The sequence below is a fragment of the Labrus bergylta genome, chromosome 1, assembly GCF_963930695.1.
Source record: "Labrus bergylta chromosome 1, fLabBer1.1, whole genome shotgun sequence".
In the NCBI taxonomy this organism is placed as follows: Eukaryota; Metazoa; Chordata; class Actinopteri; order Labriformes; family Labridae; genus Labrus; species Labrus bergylta.
Genome location: NC_089195.1, coordinates 27,224,090 through 27,245,350, shown reverse-complemented (window position 1 = coordinate 27,245,350; position 21,261 = coordinate 27,224,090). Strand labels below are relative to the sequence as shown.

At 40.9% G+C, this 21,261-nt stretch overlaps 1 protein-coding gene across 2 annotated transcripts in view; it reads left to right on the top strand.

The window, feature by feature from the left end:
- doc2g (double C2-like domains, gamma) overlaps positions 1 to 21,261 on the top strand; it is an 80,472-nt gene that overhangs the window by 43,709 nt on the left and 15,502 nt on the right. For both annotated transcript variants that reach the window (XM_065958052.1, XM_065958049.1), the window contains exons 5-8: positions 4,962 to 5,071; positions 16,759 to 16,885; positions 17,175 to 17,231; positions 17,998 to 18,122. In XM_065958052.1, coding sequence (XP_065814124.1) covers positions 4,962 to 5,071; positions 16,759 to 16,885; positions 17,175 to 17,231; positions 17,998 to 18,122 — 419 coding nt within the window. The remainder of the gene's footprint in view (positions 1 to 4,961; positions 5,072 to 16,758; positions 16,886 to 17,174; positions 17,232 to 17,997; positions 18,123 to 21,261) is intronic.

Sequence of the window (21,261 nt, the reverse complement as noted above, 5' to 3'; positions counted from 1 at the left end):
TGTTACACGGCTCACGTCAACAGGCGAGTGTTGATGGGGGGGGGGGTGGTAGAGGTGGTGGTGGTGGGGGCGCAGAGAAAGCGTCAATGAGTAGGTAAGTGCCCATGAACAGCCGTGTGTTAAATACCCACCAGACGGGGGGGCCGCGTCGCTTGAAAAGTGGGAGCGTACACATGTAGAAGTGAGGATGACAGATGCACACCTACTCTTGTCCGCATTCAGACTCGGCATGCAAGCGTTACAATGAATAATCCAAAGCACAAAAGGTTTCAGTTTCTGCAAGATTGAGTTGTCAAAATACAGAAAGCAAAGGCACACAATGAGGTCCCATTCATTTCCCTTCTCTCTCGGCCTCACATCCTATTGCACACCAGATTCCACCAAGTATACAGTCAGGCATCCTCTCTTGTGATGTCAAACACACACTGTAACACATGCAGCACATGACCTTGCAGACACATGCTAAGGCTTTAGTCACAGTCACACAGAGAGATGCTCTCGTCATCCGTCTCTCCCTCTCGATTTCCCCCCCCCCCCCCCCCCCCCTCTCATTCTCACACACAAACATGCATTGCACACAGTAGTTGCCAGCGCTTTTTTATGTTCATTGTTGTTTTTTTTTCGTTTTTTTTAATCCTAATCGAGGTCCATGGCAAATTCACTCACAGCCCGACTCCTCAGCCACATCTCTGGGAAAAAAAAAAGAGATCAAGAGAAAGGGAGTGTGAAATACATAAGATCCATGAAGACAGATGGAGAAAAAGAAGGAGAGCGTGATGGACAGATGGAGGGCTCAAGATAAAACATTTAGAAACAGATGCAAAAGCACAAGTGTGGAGGGAAAATAGAGGCAGGGAGGGACAGAGGGCAATGAAGAGGGAACTGGTGTTTAAAGTGTAAATGTAGCAGTAAGAAAGACTTGTGCTTAGAAATCCAACCCAATTCAGTCAATGAGGGCTTTTGATTTGTTGTGAAAGAGTTGTTTTGTCAAGTTGTGCTGGCACACATAAAGCTGTGAAACCCCTCAAGTCGTGACTGTGCCTGCACACAGCTCCACCTGCACATTAATGAATCAAACAAATGACATGAATCGAAAACATTTGTTCCCTTCATAGAGCAAGCTCTTGAGGGCTGACTCTTGAAGATAAGCCAAAAGTTTCAAGCGGAAAATAGAGATTTGGAAGAGGACAGTTAAGGGAGAAAAGGGAGGAAGACGAAAGGCAGCAAAGGCAGAACAATGGGATGTGGGGACAAAAACAGACCAAGTAAAAGAAGATGGAAGGGACGGTTCAGCATCAGGCCCTCAGGCACAAGCAAGAGGCTGACTTCTGCAGAAAAAAAAATAGAGAGAGAGAGAGAGATGAGGTGTTTATCTGCAAAGCTTCAGACACCAGCAGGACGATTTGGAAAGGAAAACATATACACTTTATTTTCAAGCTGGAAATACACAGTCTCTGAATAAGATAATACATACACACTAGTATTAGAAGAACCAAATAAAAGTACCAATACCATTCGGTCAAATGGAAATCTGCCATTACAAGGGAAGGTATGCCTACCAAATGTACTGAAAATATCAAATAAAAATGATTAGTATGCAGGGAGAATGGCTCTGTGTCAGCTTTATACACTTTGTAACTAATGCATTACATTTTCCTGTTGCTGAAGAGAGAGGGATGTCTGCACTACCTTGCGCCAGCTGCCCAGACAAATGGATGGATGGGTTGATGCATGAAAATGTGTGCAGCATTTCAATGTTACTGGTAGAGCTGGAGAAATTCTTAAACGTTGTATATGCTGTTGGATATTTCCATTGATAAGGCTGTCAAAACCCTGCATTTCCTGACCGTCAAAGAACCCCATGAAAAGACCAAAATAAACAATACGCTAGTCCTTTTCTCAATCCTTTCGCACTTCTCAGTGCCAATCTGTGGCACACATCCATGAGCCGATTTATTCCTACAAAAGATGTAAATCTTGAAAAATGGGTCAGTCCTTAAAAAGAAGATAGAGAAGTCCCTTAAGAACAAGTGTTAGGATTTAGGGAGATCTATTGGTAGCAACAACATATTTTTGGGGTAGGAATATCTTTAATAGTGTAAAACCACCTAAAAAAGGAATTGTTAAGGTTTTTTCTTTTACCTTAGAATAAGCCCCTATTAAGACAGTGATTCCTCCAAAGAACTTTCAATGTTGCACCACTAAGTCTCTTCAGTTGCCCGTATCCAAACACTGGCTTTTTTTTTTTTCTGGCCACCATTGGTTCGCCTACACACATGTAAGAAAAAGTTCCCAATGAAGGTACGTAGTTGTTATTGCTTTGTTGCAAACTGCAACCACACCACTGGATGCCACTAAATCCTACAAGCTAGTCCTTTAAAGATGTAGTTTTTATCCAAGCTCATAATGCATTATCATTTCCTTAAGGCATGGATTCTGGGCATATGTTTTCCAGACTTCAGGCGTAGCCAGCAGTTATTTGGATTTCTTTTTGGGATGATTTTTTTTAGCCAAATGTTAGACAAATATTTTGGCCCTCTGTTTAGTTTTTGGCACTTAATGGCTATCAGAGATGTCTGTTGTCAAGCTTTTCCTGTAAGTGAAATCCTTGTATTTGTTTTATATCTTTGCACTTAGTGGATATACTGATTTTATCATACCTGGCTTGTTAGCAGAACCATTGTTTTGAGATTGTGGCAGTCCATAGTGACCTCAAGGTTATCTTAACTTATCTTTGATATGTCTTTTACTTGGCAAGTAAGCTGCAAGTCTACTCATTCACAAAGCTCTCTTGGTTTCTTTAGTCTGATATATTATCAACTACAGAAAACTGACCTTAGTGACAATGAACTGATAACTTTTTCATATTGAGGCACTGGTTAGAGATGACAGGGCCGCAGTATATGATATGAATGGACCAATACAATCTGGAATACATGTGCACAGCTTAACATTTAAATCCTGCCATGGGGGATTCAACTTCTGAGTTTCCTACCAGCCATAATTTAGGAACAATTCACAAGATGCCCTGTCCCGCAAGTTCTGTTCCAAGGACACATCTTATAAGCCAGTGATATTCAGAAACTTCTTGCAACACAAATTAAGCAGTTACTTACTAAAGACGCAGCTTGCAGTGGTGATCCTGTTAATCCCTTTTTTGTCCCAGCTCAGATTGGCAGCACTCAGCAGAGGCAGTCCTCAAAGCCTGCCCTCTCATCCAGGTTGAATCTACTACACTGGCTGTCCTTTAATGTTTTCCGGTTGACTTTGATTAAACAAGCCAACTTTGAGTGTATTGCCCAGTCTGCTCTCAGCAGAAGAATTCCTGCCAGGCCAGAATTGATGGGGAAAAGGCAGCTGCCCAGCCAGATGTAATGCTTTTTTCATAGCTGTCTTGGGTAATGATCATATACATGAGCTCACCGCATCTGAGGTGATTCTGTATCATTACCCACCAATGTGTACAAGTGAGAATCAATGTTTATATTTAGACATCAGCCTAATTTCAGTTTACAGATCTTCACTGAAACGCAGCATTCACTGGCGGGGGACTGGGTTTAGGTATTGCAAGTGTAAATGTTACTGTTTGTTGTACCGCTAGTGTTTTATCAGGCATAGGATGGTTTAGGAAAACGGTCTGTGTGGAGAACATGCAAGTACACCGAATAATCCCCTCTGAGATGTTGTTTCTCAACACACCAACTGCGTTCTCGCTTCTCATGTTTCTGGTCAGACCGCAAACAAAAGCAACACAAGAACTTCCTCGTTGCTAAACGATGGTTAGACTAGAAGCAACGTAAAGTTGGCAGTCGCTCCCATAAGCTTAATCGTCATCTGCTGATATATTCCGACATTGATATCTGTCTTAACCATACATTTTAAATTAGTTAATATAATATTATTTCTTAGAAATATGATTTCAGGTTCACATCAATTTTTATTCTTTACAGTCAGTTCAATAATACCATGAAGATTCATCAGATGTTTTTTCTTATAGCATGCTAACTCTGGAAAGTTCAGTTGTGAGCATGATCGGAGGAGATTTATTGACATAGACGTTCTTTGTATATTCTATATATTGATTGTTTGAAGTGAACTCAAGTACAAAGCCCCTCAAAAATGGCATTAGTTAAAATGATCCACTACTAGTAGCCCCGTCCACAGTACAGAGCAGCCAAATAGCTTTAACTTTTGCTCCAGGGGGCTTTATTGACTCATATTATTGTAAGAAAATGTACATAACTTCAGCTTTTAAACCAGAAGTTTCGCTTCAAAAGTGTTTAGTGCAGTAATTCAAATTCTACGGAGTCAGTAAAATGCAACTTAATAGGACACGAGCCCTATACCTTAAAGGGTTTTTATCCACATTACAATACAAACACAAGAAACTCCAAATGAAAACCCAAACAAGATGAACACATCCTTAAGGCAACTTTTGGAAATGAGACAGCAAGTGGCTGCAATCTTTATTTATGGATGGGGAAGCTTTTAAGGGCTCATGGGCATTTCCTCTCTTAGAAAGCTTTAATTTTTCATGCCCAGTGTGTTGAGCAATTTAATTGGCTGCTGTGTTGTGTTATGTTTGAGCCACAGTGCTTGTTTTTGAGGTCTGGCTGGTGCTAATGTGCTGTCTTATCAAGTTGAGGAGCAGACAGACGGACAGGTGAGGCGAGGAAAGCCTGACGTCCTCGCTCTCTCCTCTACGAAGTATGCAGCAGATGTCTGCTATTTCCTGAGGGACAGAGATAAATGATGTTTCTTCACTCCTTCTCCCTCTCCGCTTCTTTTTTGATCTTTTAGTATCACTCGCTTTGCTTCTTTCATTCTCTTCCTCTCATTCTGATCTGACGAGTTTGCTCCTTCACCCTTAAGACATTGCTCATTCCTCTTTTCTTCTTTTGATCCATCCCTTACCATAATTTTCATATTTTTCTGTCTTTTTTTTTTTTTTATCTCCTCAGGCAAACAAGCTACGCACAAAAACCTTGAAGAATACACTGAACCCAGTGTGGAACGAAACACTGGTGTATCATGGAATCACGGCAGCCGATATGACCACCAAAACACTCAGGTAGGTGTTCAGCTTTGAATGTGGCCAGCAATTTTAGCACTAAACAACCAAAATGACCCGGGGTCTTATCTATGAAACTGGTGTATGAAACTGGAGTACGACACTTCCCACACAAAGTTTGTGATCCATAAAAACAAACCTGATGTGTAATGTGTGCACTAGTAAGCAAACTCTGAACCATACATACGTACATTTTGGAGGCAGAGGAAACTGACGAGACAGACGATGAGGTGGTGAATTAAAGCCAGAATGACTATTGATGCCTCTTTGATTTCACTAAACTATCATAGTCAGTCAAACCAGCAATTTCATTTATAGACGTGCATGTGGTAAGCTGTTTTCTTAACTTTCAAAACACATTTTGCATCAGCATTGTCTTACCTTCATTAAACCGAGGGTGTAGAGGACTGGACTGTATAACTGTATAAAGTAGGCTAACACACAATAGTTTTGATTAAAATCTTTGATGTGATTCTTAGTTTTAATAGATACTGCTCTGCTGTAAGACACAGACTTGGAGGTGGTGGTTAAACACGTTTTGACTTCTTGTCACGCAGCACATCTTCATCACCCGCACCAAATTTTTCTGTCAATGAAGTGTGGAAGATATGTCAGGGCATCACTCACGCAATCATTTGAGTTTACCACGTTGCAAACAATTAAACGCTTTGATGTAACATGAACGTATCAGTGTGGGTGCTGTACACATATTAACGCTGTAGTGATCGTGCGTAATGATAAACAGTGGATGTATTGGCACTGCATGAATGCAGCAGCAACGTGGTGTTCTCTGATTTTTCTGGTGGTGTTTCTCTGAAGTTTGTAAATTCTAAATGGACTTGAGCTTGTAAAGCGCTTTTCTAGTCTTCTGACTCCTCAAAGTGCTTTTACACCTACCCATTCACACACTGATTGCAGAGGCTGGACTTTCAAAAGTAATAAATCCCATTCATATGCCGACGCCTAAGCAGCAGGAGCAACTAGGTGTTAAGTGTCTTGCCTAAGGACACATCGGACATTTAGCTGCAGGAGCTGGGGATGAAACCCCCAACCTTCATGTTGAGAGACAACGGACTCTACCAACTGAGCCACAGCTTTTTGGGTCGAGGTCGGATTCAAACCCATGGTTGCTGTGATAAGGTCTGTCGCCTCTGCTAATGGGATGGGTGACAGAACCGCTAGGCTATCTGATGCCCCCAAAAAATCGGAATTCCCTTTTTTGTGCAGGCGATTTTCGGGTATTTAAAAACATTTTTTTTTTTACCTAAAGATGAAGATCACTGCTTCAAGTTCTCCAGTGAACATACCAGCAGCAGTCTTTGCCTCCTAGTGGGCTTCCCAGGTCATTGTTCCACTCGCTATTGCTGCAGTAACTGCTCAGGTGCTGGCTGTGCGGTGAGTCTCCACCCCCCCCCCCCCCCCCTCCTGCTGTGTTCTCCATACGGACTGATTGAGGTCAAGCGTAGCCATCTTGGCCCAAAAAACTGTGACACACTCGTGTCGTCCTGCATGTGTGAGTGGAATCAGAGACAGAGCTTACATGTGTTTTGTTTGTGAACGTGTGCGCCGGCATACTATCAGTGTCAGTTTGCTCAGCGGATTCATAATAGGGTTGGATGTTATTGTTTATCTTCAGGAAACAAAGGCACATAGACACTCTGATATACACACCCGCATACACAAACATACACATGAATCTCATCTTCATCCCACACAAATGCAGCCAGTCAGGTGTGTTCTTATTCTCTTGTGTGTATGTCAAGGACAATAACTGGCAAGAAAGATCATGCATGGCCCCTCCTCTGCATGAAGAGGAAGCACCAACATACACATGTGCAAACAACACACGTCCTTGAGCTTTTGCAAACACACTCATTAAGAGGAAAACATTTACTCTCCTTCCCTAAACACACACACACACACACACACACACACACACACACACACACACACACACATACGTTCACAAACAGCAGCTTGAGGAGAGTCCCCTCAAACTAGAGGAAACCCACTTGACCTCTGTTCAAGGACATAGCCAACAGACACACACCAGCACGGGGGCTCTGGGAAGCCAAAAAACGAGGAGGAGGAGTGTGACCAGTGTCGAGCTAGAGATGAAGAGAGGGAGAGAAAGAGAGAAGTGACTGCCAAGATCAACAAAGAGAGCAAGAGAGAGAGCGTGAATGATGTCAAGTGACAGATAAGGCAGTGTGGAAGAGGGAAATAGGGAGTGCAAGATTGAGGAAGACGACAGAACGGAGGGATCCAAGGGTCAAGTGAAAGAGAGAGTGTAGTGAAATGGATAAAATGATGAATGAGGAAATTCACTTAGCTGTGAAAAACAGGGCGAGGGATGGGGAGGAGTTTATCCGAAAGGGGAGCCAAAAAAAAAAATTATAATAATATTGAGGGGGGGTGAAAAAAAACGTGTGACAGCAAGTGAATGAAACACTGTGTGACAGAAACGAAAGGGTAGAAAGCATAAACTCAGACAGGGGAAGAAAATCTGCTCCAGCTCTCTTTGGATGTGTCCAGGCAGCAGCGAGATACCTCAGCCAGACAGACTTTGTTCTCATTACTCAACAGAAAGTGGTGAACAGTCAGAGAACGGAGGAAACACAGAGGGATCCCTTGAGAGATGTTTACTCACTTGGTTGTGCCCTGCTGCACGCTGCTCTACTGCTCCCAGTGTGGTGCAAAAGAGGAGATGCTGTGTACACTCATAGCACTGGAAGGCAGGAGGACTTAGTCCAGATTTAGCCTCCCTTTCGCCCCGCCTTAAAGCATGGACTCTTAGAGCTTATAGTTAAACTGGACAATACTGCTGTCAGAGCAACTCATTCCAGATTGGAGGAATATGTATTAAATGTGAACAATGGTTTATTTAGATAGATTTCAATCCTGGTGGCTCTTGCAACACTGGATCTTTTTAACTGCAAGTGCCATGTAATAATACGATGGCAACAGTAACCCTTGACAGCAACAGAAGTGCAATTGGTTGATCCGTTTACAGCACAGCCAAAAATCGCCTCTGATTTCATTTTTAAAGAAGTCAGTCAAAAATTGCATTCTGGTTTCATGCGGACCCAGTAACTTGAGTTTATCTTGCAAAAGAAGTCCGAGGTAGGGGAGGGACAAAATATGGATGAAGCTTAATGTCATCATCCTGATGTTCCTTTTTTTTTTTAAAGCTGGTGCCAAATATCGCTGTTTTAATTATAAAATGTATGGCTGTAAACAGAATTCCCTGGCATCACCACTTCATGACTCCCCATGGCGGTGCTTATGACATAATTGAGGGTTACTTGAACAGAAGTTAATGGTCCAGAGAAGAAGACGGCAGGATGATGGGGAACAGAGTTGGAATGACGTTAAGAGATGGAGCATGATAGGAGACCAAATATCAGTGAATCAATACACTCACCCTGCACGTTACCTTTTTAGGGGCATTTCATATTCTTTAGTTTATCAGTTATTGGGATGAATTGTTATTGAAATGAACAATAATAATGATATTGCTGCATTGCAATATTATTATTATTGTTACGTTATTGTATCAGCGCATTTTGACTTCATCTAACAGCTCAGGTGGTCCACTTGTGGAAGAATGCATCAAATTCCCATAGTTGTTTCGTAAATCTCCAGTCTCTCTGAAGAAGCTCCAGTTTGAGATGTTTATACGCCATACAACTCTGAAATAGTGTTGAGAGAGTGAAAACTTAACCATGAGGCTGTTAGCTATGGATCTATTTGAATCCTTAACAGAGACGTGTCTCCATCTCCTACCTAGGGACTAAAGATGTAAATTAGCTCAGAGCTAACGCTGGTACAGCTAAGTGGCTGAACACTGTACCTGTCAAAATAAACAAACAAATAAATAATAAATAAAACGGTGCTGGCTGACATTAATCCATGATCTCATGTACAGTAATTTCCAAATGCTTCTGTAGGCATGCTAGTGTCGGTATGACGGATTCCACGACAACCATAACAAACTACTACTGTTCATAAAGCTCTATTGATTAAAAATTGAATTTTAAAAATGGTGCTGGATTTCATGACTGTCTTAAACACTACATCTTTAGGCATTTTATCTAAGTTTGATATTTGAGCCAATATCTTACGAAGGGATAACAGTGCAGTCAAAACATTTTAAAAACTGAAAAACAAAAAATGCTAGGGGCAACATAATAAAAGACTCATGCAGCACAGAATGACATGATTGGTGTTGTATAATTATACATTCATTTGTTTGCTATGTAATTGCTCATTTGCAGCTACAATGATTATATAAAGCCATTAAACCGTGACAAAATGCACTTAAAGGGAAAAGGACAGCTAAACAGAAGCTGGTTATGAAACAGCCTGGAGGGCAAAAATGTCTCAACATAGTAACCGCTTACATTTCTTAAATATTATGTTTATAACAAATTATTATATTAAAAATGGGTCTAATGAAGTTAATAAAGTTGAAGTGTTGCTGGAACATTTTGACCTCTACAACAAACTATCCGTCAGTTGATTTCATGACAACGTATCCTTCAACTGGTGCAGCGAGGTGTGGAAAAAAAACAAAAGGTTTCTTTCTGGTCCGATTCAGTGGCTGGTTCAGTTTTATTTCACTGCGCAGGAGAGAGAGATGGTCACAGGGAGAACCTCTGTGGCTATATCCAGGTTTACAGAAACAAAGGCTGATCATCAGGACACTACATGGAAGAAGACACATTGTCTTTCTGTGAAGGTGGGGGGCGGGGGTCGGGGGGCCAAAGTCACAAGAAGGTTAAAGTTAGGTCTTCTACCCTTTCTTTTCAGTCAGACAGTGTTTTAAGTCTATTCAGTCATCTACAATGGGTATGTAAATCTCATGATTGATTTCATTAGTGAATGAAAGGAAATGTGTTACTTGGGAAATCATCAAAACCTTGATTAACACGAAACAAATGGGAGAACAAAAGAGTAGGATATACAGCCTGCTGTGGCTACGTAAATCAAAGTTTAGGCAGTACAGTTAAATCACAAGAGAATCAAACAAAAGTTATTCAACAACATTAAACAAATACAGAATTACAGCTTTAATTCTGTTTCCACAAAGGCCGTGAGAGGTACTCTGGAGTGAAAAGGCAATGGAACTAAAACAAACTGCAAATAAACTCCATCTTTGCAGGTTATTTAGTCTCTTATTGTATCTTATTTTATTTATATTGCTTAAAACACAACATTTGACCTTCCTCTAATTTGCTTGTTTAATCAGTGTTGATTTGAGCTGCCTCTGATTTCTATAAAACACAAGAAAACTGCACTGGGAACAAGTAGATGTTTCGATCTTATTTGAAGACTGAATATGAGACCAGTTGACTTGGCTGAAGATTTTTAGTTTTTTTTAAGATTTATTTGGCCATTTTCGCCTTTATTGGATAGTAACGCTGAAGAGAGACAGAGAAAGCTTTGGAGGAGCGATTGGGGGATGACATGCAGTAAAAAGCCCAGGTCGGATTCAAACCCAAGGATTATAGCCGCTTTACAGTACAGGGGTTGCGCGACATAACCACTAGGCTACTGGCTCCCCCTGAAGAGTGTTTTTTACTGCAGCGAGGTCGACATGGTTTTGATATTAAGCCCACATTCATCAACAGTGTCTAACGTTCTTTCACTGCCTTTTGGCAAATGTATAATTATTTAGAAAGCAGTGACAGTGATAATGTGGTGCCTCAACCCTTCTCTTTATTCAGATGACACAGCATATGCTTAATAAGCCCAAAAAAAAAAAAAAAAAAGATGAGAGGAATTGTTTTTCATTAACTTTTGGAAGAAACTCATCTCTAAGACTCCTTGTGGCTTTTATGACCAAAACAAATATTAAGCAGCAACTTAACAGAGGAGGGATGGAGTGTTGCGGAGGTGTTGTGATATGAGGTGGCATCGAGATATGCTGTGTGTGTGTGTGTGTGTTAAAGGACTACCAACATGATGTCAGTGCCAGGTCTAGTCACACTCAATTTCTCTCCTCTATCTCTCCGTCCCTCTGTCAGCCTTTGTAATAGACTGTCCTGTGCTGTGGGGAGATGGGGACAAATCTAGAACTTGATTCTGTATTGGATGGATGGGCGAGGATGAGATTGGCTACAGGATGCCTCAGGTGCGATGTATGGTCAGTAACTGATATGGTCAGGTGTGAAAAAATAATCTTTCATTATGAGTTAGATGTCAGGGTGAGATGGATAGTTTTGATTGGGTTTGCTTGATTTTTTTTTTTTTTCCCCCCCGCATGCTAGAAGTATTTTTGTGCGGATGGCGATTGTCGCTCAGATGGTAGTTTCACCAGTTTCCCAGAATAAAGAAAGCTAAAATGTTAACGTATATTGAATGGATTTCTTTTCATTCCAATCCGTACAGGCCTTCATGTTCCCCAGAGGAGGGATCCCTCTGACTTCTGTGATCCTCTCACTTTTTTTTCTTATGCCGCCATGAGGTTGACAATCGTGTCTTTAGCCATATTCAGACTGCCGTTTCAAGCCGCGTTTTTAATGCCCTCGTGAGGTTTCCCCTTCAGTCTGAATGCCGTGGAGGTTTAATGGGGGGACAAAGTGATCCTCGCTCTGTACCATCTTCAGAGGTTGTAACATTGGCATTACAGAGGCCAGACGGTTTCAGTGTAGAATGCAGCGCTATGTGTGTGACTGTGTGCTCCTGCTGCCGTGCTTCTGCAACACCGAAACACAATATGGATTTATAGACCGGGACACCAATATTACGTCGTTGCGGAATCAATGTGAATGTACAAAGAAAGATTGACGGCTGAGCTTTTTTTTTTTTTGATCATAAAACAAAAACTGTAATCATCAGGTGAAAATTGTAATTTATCCTACGACAAATACCTTGACAACTGATCACATTCCCTTCAGTCTCAGCTGTACTCAGCTTTCTAATTATGATAATAAAGATAGTTAGTATGGAATCTGCCTTATTTTATTATTGTATCATTGTTTCACACAGTCTCATAGAGTTGCTCGCATGATCGTAGAGTAATCAGCGATTACTAAGTGTTCAACAAAGGTTCCCTTCACGCTTAAAAATTAACCCCGTTTTGTATTGTAAGTTGCCACGCACTCTATCAAAGTAATATTCAAACCTACACTTATGATCTGGTATTTTATGTGTACTATAGATAGTAACTTTTAATTTTGATGATTACTTTTCATACTTTGATTTAATACTGGGCAACACAGAGTTTTCCCCAAATCTGAGAAAATGCCTTTTATCATATCAATCCCTTCAGCATTGGAATGAACTGCAACAGGGTTTAAGAGTCAAAGCATGCTGGAGTGAGGATTAATCAAAGGTACAATATCCTTACTGCAATACAATGTCTCAGAAGGACTTCACCTTTCTGGAGTATTTTGTTGAGTTGGGTACCTTAACCTCCCAAATGTGTCCAACAATACTCAAAAATCTGTAAACCTTATTCAAGCTAATCTTACATTTACTTTAATCATCTGTCTTATGTTTGTACGAAACATTGAACGCACAAGAGCAAACATCAGAGGAGACAGAAATAATCGAATAATACATTTTAAAGTGTGACTGAAAGTGAAAAAATGTAACATGAATAAAACTTTGAGTACTTAAGCTTGTATGTGACCAGGATTTATGAGTGATGCCAAATTTTAATCTGCATAGTTTTTCACCAATGAAGACAACGGGTCCCATCATCATCACTCTTTTAAAGGAAGAATGTGCGCCTTTTTGACCAGTAGAAGTCGCCCTTGAGCACCAGCATTAAAGCGCTATTCTGAAGCCTCGGCTCTCCTTCAACTCCTCTCTACTCGCGTTCGCATGATGCTATCAATTAGAATGCACCATTGATTAAACACCATTAAGCGAAAGCGGCGGACGAAATTGTCCTTTGCTCGAGCTGCAATTTCCTGTTGCCTGCATTGTTGTGTTAGCAGACTAATGTCAGCACACTTAGGTTAGCACTCATAGCTTCACATTGCACGTAAATTGACACAGAACAACCGAGATCTAAACACACCTACATGACATCCAGACAAGAAGTGAGTAGGCTGTGTTCTTCTTTTCTCTTTTTTCTAGTTATTGACTCAAACAGCTTTTATACACAAGGCCGTCCCGTCCATGTAAACATGATATAAGCACACTCCGACAACAGTACAGCTGGCGAAATCACTCTTGTCACTCATTGATAGTTATGACTCAGAGAGATATTTACAGAGGACATACTTGATTTCTACTGTATTGATGTGTAAAATTCTTCTTTTAAATTGGGTTAATTGAGGGATGTGTATAGCTAGTTCTTACATTCCCTGCATTAAGTATGATACACATGATCTCTGACTCAATGTAGACGCAATGAGTGCTAAAAAAGACCTGGCAATCTGATGTGACTCACCAGACAGATTCTGTTAATGACTCCACACCTAAATTAGCGCCTCAGTTTTAACAGATACCACAAGGAATCTGCTTCTGCTTGCTTTAGAGGGTGACTCTAAAGCAGGAAAACTGTCAGATAGGGTGCAAGGAAACATAAGGAGCACTTGCACTGAAGAAGAGGAAGAAGCCAAAAGTTTGGGCGGAGCTGGTGTCACATTTCGCAGCAACCTACATCCCATCAGAGACACCCCTACATGTATGACAGAGCAAAGGAGCATAAATCATCTGACAGCCGTGGTCATGAGTCAGAGTTATTCCGAAGCCTCTGCTACAGATACTCATCCGTTCTGACTAAAAGGCTGCAACCAGCATGTCAAATGTCCAAATGTCAAAGGGACGGAAAGAGAACAGGAAGACAGGGAAGGTGTGTGCGTGTGTGTGTGTGTGTGAGTGTGTGTGTGTGCGTTGAAAGCCAAAGAGAGAGGTTGAGAGTACAGAGTGAAGAGCGAGGAAGAAATCAAGAGCAGTGACAGCCCATGTGGGAATTTTCGAGCACAGAGGGAATATTGTAGCAGGTGATGGGCTGTGAAGCCTGTACTGCAGCTGATGGAATATTCACTCTCCATCAAGCATCCCCATCAGCTTAAATAAGTGTGCCCCGTGGAGGAAATGATTTTACACAACCGGAGGAACAAAGAAGACAATAGTACTTTTACAGTGCGGGCTTCACGCTCAATAACATTTTATGTATGTAGAGCATTTTGCTTTAGAACCTGGAACATCTTGAACATTTCCGCACATAACACAACATAAGGAACAGCATCTTTTCAACGCCATTCACCGACACTGTCACATTGTACATCTATTTTATTTAATCAGGTCTTTGTCATACCCATGCTCTGCTTCGCGACTCAAAGGAAGCTTTTTGATTCGTCCTCTCGAGCCGACATGAGGTTGTCATTTTTGGGTTTTCCTTTAAATGTCAACAACAACCTGCAACTGCTTCACCTTTGCAAAATCATACATCCTTGTGCTTTCAACTTCCACTATTCAGCCAACGATGTCCAGCTTCAACACAAAGCGTAACCACTGCAACCTTTTCAACTCTGCACAATGACTCGCTAAAGTAAATTTCCGAGGTTGCAATCCAGCTTCTTCCTCCGACTAAACTGTGATAAATTGGACATCATCTTCATCATCAGCCCCACAGCCTGTCGATAACTTCAATCTCCCTCCCCACACATCTCTGAGTCATTTTTTTTCACGGCAGATTTTCCTTTGAACATCACATCAATCAATTCACCAGAACTGACTTTTTTCTTTTTAAATCTAAAGAACACAGCTTGTCTGTCGTCCATCACTCTTCTTCTCTGCTGCCAAAACTTTGATCCATACCTTCTTCACATCAAGAACCCACAGCTGCATTTCCCGCAACTGATTTAATTCACGGTCCTTCCTCTTCCTCATAAAGTTTTGACATCCACGCTCCCTCTTATCATGCTAACATACTTACTAGGGGTGGGGTTCATATCTTCCCCCCCTCGTTTCCTTCCTAAAGAGTTGCTACCACAAGCATTTTGCTGAAGTAACTCTGCCTCATCTGTACTTTTGCTGTACCCTGAAACTGCGTAGTGCACTTTGAAATACAAGTTTAGAGCTTACATTTAAACCCCAAAAGAGAATCTCAGGTTACTATATTAATCCTCGAAGGGAAATTCACTTTGCTTTGTTGAATTTTATTGATTAAATAAAGGCATAATTTGTTTTTAGCAGAGTTTGGTGTGAAAAAGCTAATGAAATTTAATGTTTAGTCCAGCCCTAATACTTACCACACTGGACTTTTCCCAAAAACAGCAGATACAGAACAAACAAGGCCACGTTGAACCTACTAATCATACTCACCTTTTCAGAAACCATTCATAATGTGCTGCTGTTACTCGTCATGTGTACATGGGTCAGTGTGTTGTAATCCATAACTTTAGGAGAATTTTCAGTTTGTAAAGTGTCTTTGATTAAGGGCGGCTGTGGCTCAGTTGGTAGAGTTAGTTGTCTCTCCACCAGGACGTTGAGGGTTTGATCCCCAGCCCCTGCAGCCACATGTCCAATGTGTACTTGGGCAAGACACTTAACCCCAAATTGCTCCTGCTGCTTTGTCATAGGCGAATAAATTATTTTATACATAGATTAGTTAATACTGATGGACTCTGCCTAGCAGCCTCTGCCATTTATTATGTATATGTATATATATATATATTTATTTTTATTATAAATATATGATTAGCATTTTTGGTGGTAATAAGCGAACATTTTCATAACATTCACAATTCAGATTTCACTAATGTGTGTTGCTTGAAGGATAGGACGAAATATCGATACAGCAATGTATTGTGGCGCTGACTCTTAATAATATTATCAATTAAACAACAGCTTTGCGATACATTCCACTTTTATGTTGGTTTTCAAGCTTTTCTTGTCACTGATGTGACAGATCCTCTTCATGTTTATTTGCATTACTGTATAGTAGTAGATAGAGGTGTACTGAAGTGTGTCACATTGTAAGAGGTGTGTTCTTCACTTCATGTGTGTAAACTTGATGACAGTATTAGTAATACTAACCAACATAATGCAGGCCAGTACAACACCAAAAGAAGTAATATAGTAACTTTTTTTTACAGGTACAACGTTAACTGAACAGCTGTTTGCTCTTGAAGGCAGCATCCATTGCAGATTTGTTTTAAAGGATCACAGTAGATTGTACAAGTAACCTCATGAAGAGGCTGATTAGCGTATATAATACATAATGTATGCACATGAATGCAAGTCCTTTTTTAATTCATTTTATACTTGCAAAACACATAATTAGGATCATTTCAAATCAGCCATATACAGATGGAAACTGATTACCTGCTTTAAGCAATGACTCTGCTTCTGCATGTTTTAATTAGGACAAATGAGTGGCTGATTTAGCAACAGCCAAGAAAGGAAATGATTGAAATCCTTCATGAACTCTTTCCTCCTTCAGCAGTCACTCAACATGTTCAACATTCACGAGGCTGCTCCTGTGAAGCTGCAGAGAACTCGTCATGTGTTGCAGATGGAGCAGCCGATTGATTGTGCAGATGCACTTTGGATATATTTGGCAGCGTCGACGCCTGCCTTTAAATAATGAGCGGTGGCAAAGCAGCAGCAGGGTTCATCTGCAAGTTATCACTGACTCACCTGCTTCTTTTCTACTCCCCTGCTGCGTGTGTGCCTCTGTGTGTTTGTGTGTGTGTGTATGTGTGTGTGTGTGTGTTAAGGCTTTGTGTGTGTGACATGGACAGACTCGGACGAAATGAATTCATCGGAGAGGTGAGGGTTGCGCTGAAGAAACTGAGAGAGGGAGAGAACAAGCGCTACAATATGGGCCTGGAGAGAATTGCACAGGTACATACATTGTGTGTGTGTGTGTGTGAGCGCATGTGTGCGTAGACTGCGCACATAAATACCAAATTGGTTTCTGTAGATGTATATCAAGATGTGTCCTATTTCCATTGTGCATGTTTGCCTGAGGGCTATCACACATCAATTTCAAAAGCTGCGTTATAAAGTGTAATAGATATTCACCTGCAGGCTCTGTAGGCTATAACCATCATCTCTCTCTCTCTCTCTCTCTCTCTCTCTCTCTCTCTCTCTCTCTCTCTCTCTCTCTCTCTCTCTCTCTCTCTCATTTCAGAATAAAGAGGCTAACAATCAAATGGTGGAGCAGGGAGCGCCCGTTGCGGAGGAGGAGGTAAAACTATCATCAGTTTTATCATCAACAATCTTATCATCACCATTTTCAACCAAAACACGGCTCTGTAATTTCCTATTACTCTTTTTTTTTATTTGATACATGTTCTTATCTTTTTAGAAATACTTATCTCTCCTCCTTTTTTCTTTTTTTTTTTTTTTCCGCAAACCTCCAAAGGCAAAAGAAAGTTTAATTAGATGTTTTTAATCAGTATATGCACTGATCCATAAACTCTTTGGGGACCAGAGTGAAAGGAAACTCCTCACAGGACTCCTTGTAGCAACATGGTGTTAATGCCACCAGAGCTGCAGGTGTTTTTCTCCTCAGGTGCTCTTTATCTAAGGCCTCTTCATGGTTGTAGAGACAGAGGCTAATAGCTTTTGGTCTCTGATTAGACTCAGTTTATGGTTCAAACCTGCAGATTAAAAGACGAAGGGAGCTGTGTAGTTTTGCCAGGCTCAGATAAGGCCTTTAATTACAAGCTTTAATTTGAATATTCCTGCTGCCAAATAAGACACAAAAACATATCTCAGCTCCTACAAATGTTGCAGAAATCCCAACTAATTTATTCCAGAGCATGTTGTCAGTCTTTCCTTCATTTTAAATGGAGTTATGTATTAGAGAGACAACAAACTAGAGAGTTTTTTCCCCCCCGCACTTTATTGACCCTGGCTCAGGGTATCCCGTTGTGTACTCACTGAAGGAGGAAATGTCAGGTTGAAAGCAGGTGCTGCCTCCGACAGACTGTTTTTCTCTGTGTCCCCAGCGTGGTCGCATCCTGGTGTCATTGTGTTACAATACAGAGAAAGGCTGCCTACTGGTGGGGATCATACGCTGCGCCCATCTGGCAGCCATGGACTCCAACGGCTACTCTGACCCCTTCGTCAAAATGTAAGTCACGTCAGTTATTCATGAAAAAACCTGCTACACTACAAATTATGCTCATGTGCAGGTATTCCACATTAGCAATTTACATTTGACATATCAGAGCAAAATCTGAGGGTGAATAGGTTGGCCTGGTGGTTCAACCATAGTTTATAGTAATTGAGAGTTAAAGCTACAGTAAGGATCTTTGAGCTGGTCGTGAAACAGATTGGAACTAATACTGATGCTTTAATGCAGATGCCTTCAGTGAAGATTATTATATGGTTATTTTAAATGCCTGTAAACGCTGTCAGAGGGTAGGAGTCAAACATTCTCGTTGAGTAATACATTTGAAAGAAGGCATCTTTTTTTCTTAAAGATCAGCAGAGAAATATGAGGCATTGCTTTGTCCACAGGGGGCGCCAAAAGTGTTGTATAACGATAAAGGGATCTATGTTGTTTGGCAGCATCCCTCTGTTCCTTAAATCTACTAAAAGACAGCAGAGTGTGAAGTAATCATGACCAAAAGAGCCTCTATGATCAATAGTATGCATGATTAACTTTGTGGCCATGATCTTTTCTGACCTTTACTAATAACCTACATGTTCACAGTGGCCTGCCACTATTGAATATTGAAGGAACATGAAGTTGAAAAACTGTACCTAAAGCAGCTAACACGTTGCGGAAAGCAACAGGTGTCAATCACATTTTGGAACAGTCCTAATTTAAATATTTCAAGGGTATTCTGGGTATTCAAGGGTATGAGCTGTGCTGATATCACTTTGCAGATTCTTTTTTCATCCACAAAAAATGGGAAAAAAGCATCAAAAAGTAGCATCTCACAAATTATTTAAACGATGACCCATAATACAGAATGAAATTAAAGGTTTGATCAAATATGGACAGATGACCTATGACCTTATATTGTTAGCTTGTTTTGTTAGCCATGCTGGAGAAGATTACTTAAATCTCTGAGAAGGGAATTTCCCGTACTCCCCCCTTCTCATACTACCCCCATTCTGTATTTGGCCAGTCAGTATTGACCCAACATCCCAATCCAATACAGACTGAATGTTTTTTTATTATAGCCAAAGGTATTGTTAAATCATAGACAGATTGAAACTATAGCCAAGATGTGTTTGTGAAATTTGGATCTGCAACTTGTATTGTTTATGAGTACACATCAAAAGTCATTGGTTTGTACTAAAAGGAATCCATCTACCATCTCAAATCGATTACATCAAATGCTAGTTTAATTTCCTTCCTCCCACCCTGATCAGTTCCTACTGTTTTGTTTTATTGGACATGCACAAACACTTCCAAACCAAGCATCTTTTAGTCTGCATACAGAGTGTATAACATTTGTCAATTCTCAAACTCTGCTTAGAGTAAGTGTTCAGCATGGACCCAAACAAGGTTAGAGGGCTCTGACAGCACTCATAGAACCCGGAGTTACAGAGAGCAACATTTGTTCTGTTTCACACAACACTTCACCCCTCGACCAGCTTGACAGGACTGAGGGGGCGGAGCCACCAGATGCCCTGCTCCGACACCAGCATGACACAACACCCACAGACCCAGGATATACGAGCGCGGGGGCGACCTAAATGTGAAGCCTCTATAAGACTGATGGAGATGGAGATGGAGATGCACAACCATTAAACTCCCTCAGACACATGAGGATGTCTGATAGAGCAGCCGCCTGTAAATGACCTGACACTTCAAATGTGAAAATGTCACTGCCATTGAGCAGAGACACAGTCCGACCAGTGAGCATCTCACACCTATCATGTAGCAGGGGGAAAAGGGAAAGTAGTTAAAAGCTGAATGAATTCACCCCTTATCAATTTGAAGGAAAGAAATGCACATTATATTTATCTTGTGATCTTTTATCAACTAACATTAAGTTGTTCCAGCTTCTCCTTTGCTGATGTTCTACATTTTACATCATTGTAAACTGATTATCCTTGTTTAATTTATTTGTTTTATGAGTGGTTGAACAAATCAAAAGTTTAAAAAGATGTCACTTTTGTCTTGGATTAACTGAGATATGCATTCATCTTGGCCTCTAACCAATTCATCTGAAAGTCAATAGATTAATAACTGATTCAGACAATTGTTTGTAGCTGCCCTAGACTGTTCTCACCATCACTTAACTTCTATTCCAAAAGACTGGGCGCTTCTCTCTGTAATGCAGGTTTTTGTCCAACGTGTGAAACATAGAGCCGATGGAAAGCAAAGTGTCCGACACAGTGCACCTGAGCCAACCTGCCCGTAAGGCATGGATGGTGACAGATAAAACCCACACAGCTCCATCTCTGATCTGCCTGCTGCACTTAAATGCAGGGGTGAGAGAGCTCCCACACACACACACACACACACAGACACACACACACACACACACACACAGACACACACACACACACACACAAACAGGACAAACAATCGTGTGTCTAACGTAGCATCCACCAGTGGGAGGATTCAGGGCAGAGAGAGCAGCAGGTTGCTGAAACTGCTTCATAAAGGAAGCTTAAATGGCGTTAAAGTAGCTTTAATGTCTTAAGGTGATTAGACAGTAGAGTTATATAATATTATAAAGATATATACCGTATGACCTTAAATGACCTTAAAAATGTGAGAAAAGAGATGCTACATGCTTCTGCTCAGTGTTTTCAAATGTGCAGAGGTTTCACTCAAAGATGTTAGGAGACTGATTATTTTCATTTCAGACTGGAAATTGTATCTACTGATTATGCGGTGCCCCTTGTTTTAGATCTCCAAGGTGATGACTGTTATCTCTGCTCACCTCAGCCTACAGTGAACTACACACTTCTCTGTGAAAACTAAAGAAGAAGTATAAATGCATCTTTACAGAACAAGTCCTGTTTATATCGATAAATATTTATTTATATCTAGATCATGACTGCTCCGGATATTCTCCTGACCTGGCTGTTCACATATGCACCTCACAGAGGGAGACTATCCCTGTCAGACAGGGGGGGGGGGGGGGTCTCCTGAGGTAAGACGTGATGTAAAATAAAGACACTGAAGTACAGAGTCCGCTATAGGATGCTGTAATGGCAATATTTGCCTTTATATCAATGCTACGTGTAGTTAAAGAGAAACACAATAATAACAAAAGAGCGCAGAACAACGTACTGAAGCA